At 49.8% G+C, this 10,261-nt stretch overlaps 1 protein-coding gene across 1 annotated transcript in view; it reads right to left on the bottom strand.

Annotated features, from left to right (window-relative positions):
• Positions 1 to 8,901, bottom strand: part of MYZAP (myocardial zonula adherens protein) — a 21,034-nt gene extending 12,133 nt beyond the window's left edge. The window contains exons 1-6 of the mRNA XM_029283151.1: positions 8,833 to 8,901; positions 4,248 to 4,406; positions 3,206 to 3,298; positions 2,215 to 2,328; positions 1,282 to 1,434; positions 558 to 683 (exon numbers count right to left, since the gene is read on the bottom strand). Of these exons, the coding sequence (XP_029138984.1) occupies positions 558 to 683; positions 1,282 to 1,434; positions 2,215 to 2,328; positions 3,206 to 3,298; positions 4,248 to 4,406; positions 8,833 to 8,901 (714 nt within the window). The remainder of the gene's footprint in view (positions 1 to 557; positions 684 to 1,281; positions 1,435 to 2,214; positions 2,329 to 3,205; positions 3,299 to 4,247; positions 4,407 to 8,832) is intronic.
• Between the last annotated feature and the right edge of the window lie 1,360 nt (positions 8,902 to 10,261).

Raw genomic sequence — 10,261 nt, forward strand, 5'->3', positions numbered from 1 at the left:
GTCGAGGACTAAACCGGTCGTAAGTCGAGGACTACCCAACCGGTCGTAAGTCGAGGACTTTCCCTGCCCGGGAGCGCCGCGCATGCATGGTTCCGCCCCCTGCGCCGGCCGAGGCGTAGCTGGCAAGCGGCAGAGACGGAGCAGGCCGACCACCAGCTGGCCCAGCCCAAGGGAGGTAAGGCACCCACCGGAAAAGGGGAAAAAAATGGCAGACAAAAAAAATGGCAGACAGCCTTGCTTGGCGACCCCTGTGAAATGGTCGATCGACCCCAAATGGGGTCCCGACCCACAGGTTGAGAACCACTGTTCTATATGTATATCACTCTTCTGTACAACTGAAAATTGGATAAAAGCACAGATGTCCTTTACTCACTCCAACAAGCCAGACCAGAAGAGACCCATTCAACTTGGTAATTTAGCAAACTGAATTTCTACTGTTAATTTTTGAAAACTCCTGTCCACAGACTGCAAAAGCCACCCCAGAAACTGACTCTTCAACCCTGATCTGCACTAACAGCAGCACCCTTCCAAAGGGAATGTCAGGGCGTCCCACGTACAAGGAGGGTTTCTTTCTCGAGTTTATGTTTCTGTTCTTCTTCTTGAAGCTTTTCTTCATACTGACTGTATAGTTTCCTGGTCATCTCTCTCATGACTTCTGCATTTGCTTCCTGTGAGCTTTCCACCTATTTAAAAAAAATAGAAAAAAAGGTGGTGGGGGACTCTTAATGAAACAAATGCAAGAGAGAAATAGATGCTGCCTGTGGAAAATCAACTTTCTCTATGGCAGCCAAATGGATCTGAGTAAAAAGGAGGGCTAATAAGAAGTGCAAGACATCCAGGTGATCTCTGCAAGACTTCTGCCCCTCACTTACACACTGGGTGAACTTCAAGTAGTAACACTAGCACGTGATCTTTTGTTTGTTATGTGGCTTCTGTTCCTCTTGCCTGCATGGAGAGCGGGGGGGGGGGTGTGTGTGCAGGGGGAGAAGGAAATTGGCAGACCCCTTCAAGCAAAATCTGCTAGTTGCCAATTGAAAACAGGACAGCTCAGCACCTCCTATAGGAAAACAGTCGCTGGGACAACTGGGGCAAGCTGAATGCAGATGCCTGTAATCCCAAATCACCTAAATGGCACTGAAAGCAGGAATGTGGGCAAGTTTGGAGATTAAGTCTTGCCTGATCATCCCTCTTTGCTTCTGAGCCAAAAGTTTCCAGCCAGTCGATGGTTTTTGATGGCTGTTCTGGGAGCTGTAATCCCTGGCAGGCATTCCCGCTGCTCACCTTGAGGCGGAGCAATTCATTTTCCACCTTAGCCGTTTCCAGTTGCTTCTGCTTTTCTTTCAGTTTTTCCATGGACTGTTCGTGAGTTTGTTTCAGGTTCTGTATCTGGTCACGTATAACTGTATTCTCCAAAGTAACATCAACTAAGGTTTTCTGAAAAAGTGTGCAATAAAATACAAAATTAATTCACAACTGCTTGAGGAAAATTAGGATGAATCCTTTTTTTTAATGTACTTTTCAGCAAGAACTGCAAAGAACTAACTCTTCTAGATTTCTTAAGAAGGAAAATTTGCAAAATACATGTTATATTAGAAGAGCGTAACAAATAATCTTCTGGCTTAAATTCATCCAGGATTTATTGATTTATTTAAATCTATTATTGACTATCTAGCTCCAGGGGACTCTGGGTGGTGAATGACCCAAGAAACATCGTTAAGATTTGAAAAGTGACTGTGTGACTGGAGGGAAGTAGAGTAACAAAGTACCTCAAAATTTGTTGGAAGCTGGGTGGTATGCAAATCGAATAAACATCCACCTTGCCTATTTTTTGTTTATTATGTTTGTATATTACCATACAAAAAAAATATACTCCCAGAGTTATGATCAATTCTGTCACATGTTTAAATACAGCACACTGACCTTGCAAATTTCCAAGTGTTAGAAAATAAAATCTATGAGTTAATTAAATTAATAAATCAACACCATGTCTTTGGATTAGTACTGCGAATAAAGCCTAGGAATTTTCAGCACAAAATTCTTTTATAAGCAAAGCCATTTATATAGAGCAAGGAAGCCAACTTACAGCATGCTGAATTTCAGATTCAAACCATTCCCTCTCCCAACCAGAGTTGCAGAAAAGCCCCTCCCCTCCAAAGGCTGACCCAACAGGGTGGGGGAGGAGCTCCAGAGAGGTGGGCTTTATCAGCAACTTACCTGCAATTCAATGGAGGCTGAGGTCAGCGAACTGCTCATTTCGCGGAAACTCTCCAGGGCTGCTGCATGGACCTGGATGTGGTTTTCCAGGGATGCCTGCTCAGCATGCGATACCTGCAGAAGTAATGCCAGGTTTGAGTCTGAGGGAGCAGGAATTGCACAGAGGCAACAGTTGGGCCTGCTCTGGAATTAACACCCTTATCCAATGACTTTTATTGGAAGCCCATAAAAGAAAAGGCAAGCTTGGTACATTTGCCAGAGCACAAACTGCTGGCAGGGAAGTAAGGCTGGAAACTGTCTTGGCAAGCTGTTGAATCCACACGTGCTCACTAACTCCCAAGGGCTGACCTTCCATGGCAGTCCACCAACATCTGGCAGGGATGAGCAGCAGCTCCATATAGCCAAACAAAATATTCCCTTTAAAGAGACACTGAAGAAAAGATTCAAGTATAAATCCTACCCAGGTGGGCTTCAGGGGAAAGATTTATGAAAAATATGTAAGATTACACCAGTTCTTGCACTCCAATACGGAGATCTGAAACAGAGGTGGCTCCTTGGTGTTACAAAGAAAAGAAACGTGGCTTGGAGGTAAGAGAAGCAGAAATCTGCAAGCCAGACCAGGCAACACCAGGCTGCCAACCAGGGTATCAGCACATTGAGCCGCACATGTCATGATAGCCTGCCAATGCAAAAGCCATCGGAGTGTAAAGGATGCTGCAGCAAAGGCAATCCATGTTTTTCATAAACATGTATTACTAAATTGCTCTGTAAAACGCTTGATCACCCAAAAAGATGCGGATCTAGATCCTAGTATGGGAGGAGGCTGTAGCCGGGGGGGGGGGGGGAGGACTCCCAACCACGCTCAGAAAGCCTCAGTTTGGCAGGCCATGAAGCTGGTGCCTGAGCGTCAGACCCCAACATGGATGGGCCGGAGGCCTACAAGGCAGCTCCAAAAGGGGAAAGGAAGAAGTTCAGGCCCAGCAGCACTCACCGCCAGCTCACTTGAGAGCTGCTGGATTTTGCGTTTCATTTCATCGTATTCTCCACACATTTTGTTTCTTACTCTTTCTAATGTTAATCTCACCTGGAACAGAAAGGTTACAATACATAAAATTGGGTAAATGGTAATTTTCAGAGTCTAAATAATCAAATGTTTATAAAAGTAACAGGAAACCAAACGATTTAAGAAAATCCTGCCTGTTCCTTTCTCATATCCGGGATCTGGGGCAGGTATAATGTCTCTCACAGCTCAAAATGTGGTTCCTCAGCTAAGCCCAGGTGCCCCATCCCAGGGCTCCCCCTCCCCATTTGCAGAGCCAGATGACATCTCCACTCATGTCCCACCGCCTTAGAGAGGAGGGCAGCCTATGGCTGAGTAAGGGATGCTCCCCACCTGCCTTGTCCCACGTGGGGCTTTTGGCCTACGTTCTGCTCCTGAGTCTGAGGGGGGAGACAGGAAGGATGCCCAGGGCCCCTCCACTTGTTGACCGAGTATGTTTGCTTAGGGAGGGGCCTGCTCTGCATCCAGCCCCTGAAGAGCTTCGGGGGTAGGTGGGGCACAAGGTAGCCCTGCTGTCCTCCAAGACTTGCCTGCAGTTGGGATAGACAGACCCAGGCAAAACCTAACGTGAGATAAGGCCCCTTCCTGCATTCCTCTCTACTTAATGACCAACATCCTGCACATTCATGAGTGAGGTGGCCATGTCTACGGGGGCATCTGGTCAGTGATACATGCACCGGGCATCCAAATGCAGGGGATACTTTGCAAAATGTAAAGATATGCAAATTATATTCCAGACAACAAGTTGACTTCATTTCACAATTTTGTTCAGACAGAAACCAGAACTGAATGCAGAGAGTAAATGGAAGTGAATTGTCCCCATCCTGCAACTGGAAGCAAAGCCACCAGAGTGCTGGACCGAGAAGGAGAGAAACGTTTGCTTTGGGGACAGAAGGAAAGGATGGGGACGGGAGCAGCCGCTGATCAAAGTCCTTTCCTTCCTGCAAGAACAATATATAAAAACGTGACTCACATCTCGTATGTATCTCATTTCTTCCTTCAGTTGGTGAGCTGACCATCCATAAACCACCATTTCTTTGTTATGGTTGTCATCAGACCGGTGCACTACACCATACACAACACCGTGCTTTAAGTCCCCGGCAGACAATCCGCCAGATGTTTGGTAAAGTTGCTGTATGAGTATATTCAAAAGTTATAAATGTAAAGAAAAGGGAAAGTAACACATTATTGTATGACTTTTCTAACCTTCCTTCAATTTCATAAGGATCTTCAAGACAAAACCTTTTAAACATCAAGTAATACTACCAAAATGTGCTCTTTCTTAAAACTGCTCCGAAGGTCAATGGGTGGCGCAGCACTGACCTCAGTTCATCACCCTGCGCAGGGGACGAATCCTGGGCCACCTTGGCCCTGTCTTCAGAGCAGGGCAGAAGGTCTCCCAGGTGTTGCTGGAGGGCAGCAGGAAGAAGGGCTACTCCCTGTCCGCCTCCCTGGGCAGCATCTGGTGACCCTCTAGGGAAAAGAGAGTGGCTGGCCTAGATGGGCCTTCAGCCCGGTCTTCCTATGTTCCTCTCTTGGCACCTTCTGTGTTTTCACAGAGGGAACTGCATCATCAGTAAAAACCAGTTGAACCAAGCTATGAACACATTGATAAGGCAGAAAAGAAACAAAAACAGTTCTAGACTACTAATTCAATTGCTACCTTTTAAAACTAATTTGTCTTCCTCAAGAAGGGAAAAATCTATACCTACTTTATTGAAATGTTATTATTGCAAGCATTCATACAGAGAAGGGAGGAAGTGCCATGCAATTTAAAATGCTGACAGAAGCCAAGGCCGGTTCTGCTCCTCTGCCCTTCCAGAAGCTCTTGCAGGAGTTGCCTTTAATGCCCAGAGAGCATTTGACATCCAATTTTAATTCACTGTCTAAAACATCAACTTAATATAAGCTGCTCTGTTGCAATACGTGGGCATAGTCACCTGCTTGCCTAATGGCATTCAGACTTATCATGCAAAATACGTTGTTTTGTTTAGACAAGGGGTGGGGAGGAAGGCGTTTCCACATGAACTGGGTGGAGTGCCAGATGCAAAACTAGTTTTCATTTCCTGGATAAAATAGTTTTATTTGTTTTCATATCCAACACTTGACTATAAGATTGTTCATAGCTAACAGCTCCTCTCCAGCACTAAGGAGTGAAGTGACTGGAACTGGGCATAGCCAGTTCAGAAGTATGTGCTCTTCTGAAAAATATGTACAGAACGGGAAGTTCTGGCACTGCTCAAAGTATCACATTCTTCCCACTCAAGATAGCCTGTCATAGTTCATCAATGAGCTATCCTTACACAAAACTTAACTTTATGTAGAAACAAATTTAATTAAATCCAGAGACTCTAATTATCTGCAATCCAACACACAATTACCTAGGAGGAGCCCCTCTTGAACATGATGGTGTGTATTTCTGAGCAGTATTCATAGGATTCCTCTCTAATCCTCCTTCTCCATGCAAGGAGGTTGGGTTGTGTAACGGATTCCTTAAACCAAACAGCGCAAAAGCCATTTAAACTGGTTTCCCAGGGATCCCTTGGGGAACATCATCTGGGTCATCAGTGATATATTAATACTCTGGACTTCCTGCTTTTTAAAAGGTATTGAGGCTGATAAGGTGATGGGGGTTTGGGGGTGCTCTGTGGCTGTCTCTGGGGGCAAATCAGTATATTTGTGAAGTTACATAGCCTAGGCCTGGATGAATAAAACAGTACAACAAATCTGGTACACGCTTTTGATGTAGGATTTGAGTTAATACAGCCATCCATCTCTGAATCCCTCTCACTGCAGGGCTGTAAAATGTCAGGTTAATAGTATAAACTGTGCTACAGGTTTTTAATAAAATCTAAGCTCACTACTTCAGTTAAGCCTGACTCCCTCCCCCCAAATGCTACATCTTAAGAGTAAGAGAAATATGCTTATTATTTCCAGTCATATTAAAAATAAACAGCGTTCCCAGGCAGGATCATCCTGTTTGCTGCAGTACAACAGGGGAGAGTTGCTCTTCAGGTCAACAGGAAGAAGCAAAACTTTCCTGCAGCCACTGGTGGATTCGAACTCCCTGCCAGGCCTCGGAGATGGAGCCCACAGGGGGCGTTGCCACTCCTGCCCCACCCTTGCTCCAAGCCTCCCCCCCCCCCCCGGCTTTCCCTTCCCACTACAGTGCAGCCACTCCCGTTTTTCCTGCGTGAAGGCAGATTAGCACATCAGGATCAGCCTCCAGGGTGATCTAACCAGATTTTCATTAACCTTTGGCCCCTTTGGTTGTGTAATGCCTCAGTCACTTCAAGCAGGAAAAGGGGGATGGGGGTTCTTTGTTGGCCCAGCAAGCTCTGACATTTATGGCCGAGGTGGCTCCTCCAGGTGGATCTCCAGAGCGGCCCTTCCACCCCCATCTCTCTGGCATCCCTCCTCTGACCAAGGCAACAAGAGATCAGTAAAGTCTGCTCAGGACCCAGGAAGTAGAGAAGCTCTTTGCTGGGCAATTTAGTGTTCTCACTGGAGCACCACCCCGGCCAGCCGGCATTGTCACTCAGAGGGCGGATTACAGCTGTGTTGCAAAAGGCTGGCACCAACTGAGTGCAGGGATGTTCACGTGACCACATAAAGCCAAGGGTGTGGTGATAATAAAGCTGTTAGAAAATTCACATGACTCCGCTGGATGTTCCAGGTGGGGAAGAAAGGAACGCTGTCATTTTGGCCTGGCGCACGCGATGTGCGCACTGAAAGCTCTTCTTTGCACTAATGAGGCACCTATGCCCCCCCCCCCCCGGGCTTCTGCAGAAGTCTACAAACCCTTTCCCTCACGGTCTTTCCCCAATTTAAGTTTCAGATATTATTACGGGCATTTTCTCCCCACAGTACAAACAGCAATTAAGTCAGGAAAACCACGCAAGGGGAAGAACTAAATAATGTCCAGTCAAAAGTACGATTCCGTACAAGGTCCAAACATCCCCGCCCCATCTCAACTGGCCCATCTCCCTGTGGTGATAACCCCAAAGGGTCCCTCAAGTTGGGAAGGGGATATTTGCCCCTGAAATCATCTCCTAATCAGGTTATAATCTTGATTATGAACATTTTCAAAATTAAGATCCAGCAACAGCTTTTCCTTCAAAACCAAACCATCTGGCTTTCCCCCGCCCCCTCTCTTTTTAAAGCAAAATTAAGGTAATGAACAGCTTTGGCTGCATTTTTCCCCAAAGGATGAAGGAAATTTCCATGAAATATACTACCCAAAGAAACCAAGAGTGTTTCTGTGGCACGATCTGCCCTCTTGGCAAAATGCCGGTCTCCGCTTGTTTTCAAATGGCTCATCCGTTGCCCAGGCTACCCCGGGGGCTGCAAACCAGAGGGTGTCCTGTGAGTTACTGCAAAGGGGCGACAGGCAGCTGCATCTCACCAGCTCACCTTTGGGGTCTTTTCGGCAGTATCTGTTCCTTCCCAAGGAGGCCAGCTTTCTTCCGGGGGCAGAGTTAAGCGCAGCCGACAGATGTTTGCCTGGAGGACAGCAAAGATACCACTTACAACCCTCCTCTCTCTTTCCAAAGAGGAAGAAAAGTTGCTCCCTTTAATTTGGGGCAGGTAAGCAGCCGAGGTGAAGGGCAGCTCAATTCAGAAATGATTACATGCTTTCGAAGGGCAGGGGACTTTTCAGAACTCACCTCATTCAGCTTGAACTTATTATGAAATGATCTAATGGAATAAGTAGCATGGCAAGTTTTACAAATAAAAAAAGAATGAAGCTAATGGCAGAAGCTCACCGCTTCTGCAGCCATTATACAGCATCTTCCAAGGAAAAATAAACATACATTTGGGGCACCAGTCAAGCTTACAATATTTACATATGACATAAGTAATGCACAAAAGAACCTAATATCTTTTTACTCGACTTGCTGGTTTTGGTGCACGAAACCTCCATCAACGTTCTGCCTTCAGTTCTACTAAAACTGAACGTCTGAGTTCAGTTAGGTTAGGGGAAAGGCGATAATAAGCGTCACCATCGCATCGCAGCCCCCCAAAGGCGGAGACAAGGCTCCCCCGGAGCGTGCAAAGAGTGCGCATCCTGGCCCCACGCAGCCCTCTTCTCGTGTCAGGAGGACGAGCTTTACACAGCCGGGCACGGACTCGGGCAAGGGCAGCAAGCCCACCGCCGAGACCGGAATTGCCAGACCCTCCCAAAGCCGCCACCCCTTTCGGCGCCCAGGCGCCCGTCCTTTGGCGACGGGCCCTCCAGGTCTGCCTCCAGAGCCCGTGTCTGGGGAGCCGCGACCGGGCCCGCGCCGCCCAAGAAACTCAGCGGGGCTTTTCTGCCCGCCCGGGGCCTCCTGGCCGGGAAAATGCCAACGCGCTTGCCAGCCCTGCGGGCGAAGGCAGGCGGCGGGCGGGCAAGCGGTCCGGGGGCTCCTGGCTTCCAGGCGGGCCGGCCGGAAGCGCAGCGGAGGGAACCGCGAAGCCTGGCTGGGGCGGCCGATCTGGAAGAGCCTCCCCTCCCTCCTCCGCGAGGGGCCCCGGCCGCTTCTCCGGACAAGGAGGCCTCCCCGCCGCCGGCTCACCTTCCGACTGCTCTGCGGCTGCCTCGGCGTAGTGCGGGTCACCGTCAGCCCCGAGCTGTAGCGCAGCATCTCGCCTGCCGCCGCCGCCGCCGCCTCTGCCTGCCCGCAGCCTCCGCCACCGCCGGGCGCGGCGCCTCCCCGGGCCAAGTGAGCCGCTCCGCCGCCCCGCGCGCCAGAGGAAGGGCCCTCGCCCCGCCCCGCCCCGCCCCGCCCAGGCTGGCCGGAGCCGCCGCGCCCTGTTCGGCCCTTTGTGCTGTGGCCGCCGGAGTCTGTCCGCCGTCCCGGCGCCCCGACGGGCTCGCTGCCTTCTCGGCCCCGGGAAAGGCGGCGGCTGAGCGTACGATCTCTCGCAGATGGCTCTGGGAAGACGGCCCCAGACCCCTCCGCGGGCCCCGGGCCGCCCCAGCCTCGCCCCGGGAGGCTTTGGAGGGCGCCTCCCCTCAGCCAGCAAGCTGTCCGGGCCCGACTCAGGGCCGCTGTGGCCGGGCAGCCTCCGCCGCTTCTCCGGCCCCGCAGAGACGCCGCCGGCGAGGCCGCCCTTCACCGAGAGCTGGCGAGGGCGGCCCCAGGCTGAGCCCCATCTTGGCCATGCAGGCCGGCTCAGCCTCGCCTGTTCGCCCTCGGGGGTCGGGTGGGAAAGCCTGCTGGCCGTTTGCCCCAGCCCGGCCCCGCCCGCGGAGGAAGAGCCCGGGAGGGGAAAGCTCCACGGGCTGAGGTGGGTCCTCGGGGGAGAGGGGGGGACCCGGGGCACTCTGGACTGGCCGTCGGGCGGCTCCAAAGCCAAATTTTGCCTCCGAGGGAATTTTTTTTACCATAATATAAAGGGAGATGTTGAGTCTCAGTTTTCAAAATGCCCTCGCTAGAATCTAAACTGAGAGCAAACTGCACCCCTGATTAGCAGAGATGGTGTTCCCCAGGTTGAGTAATGGAAGGTCTGCAAGAAAACAAGCTCAGAGACCTTCAATCTAAATACAGATTTTATTCTCCCAGGATCAGATAAATTACAACAGGTTTCTGTACCATTTTCTGAGTCAAAGTCAGCATTTCCTCAAACAAAGGGTAGCTGAGGGGGAAAAAACCTACCGGTGTCCTTTAGCAAAAGGCAACACAGGAATAACAGAGTTGCTGCATCAGGGTTAGAATTCGCCCTCAAGATGTCAGTTGAGCAATTAAGCCAGAATGGCACAAATGTGGCACAGTTACTAGTGTACAGCAACCTTAAGTGGCTGCCAGTCACAGGCTCCAGCTATTGAATGACTTTATTCTCTTATGCCTATCCAGCCAGTGACTTTCCTGTTGAGGAACAAGAAGACATGGCAAAATCTGACAAGCAGAGCTTGCCAGGTGGACCCTGCATTTAGGCCCTCGGAGTCGTGACCAGCAGCAAGGTCTTGCATGATGCATCGGCTGCTGAATCAGCGCATCTCCT

This window comes from Protobothrops mucrosquamatus, unplaced genomic scaffold (assembly GCF_001527695.2).
Source record: "Protobothrops mucrosquamatus isolate PMUCROS unplaced genomic scaffold, P.Mucros_1.0 scaffold27, whole genome shotgun sequence".
NCBI classification, from domain to species: domain Eukaryota; kingdom Metazoa; phylum Chordata; class Lepidosauria; order Squamata; family Viperidae; genus Protobothrops; species Protobothrops mucrosquamatus.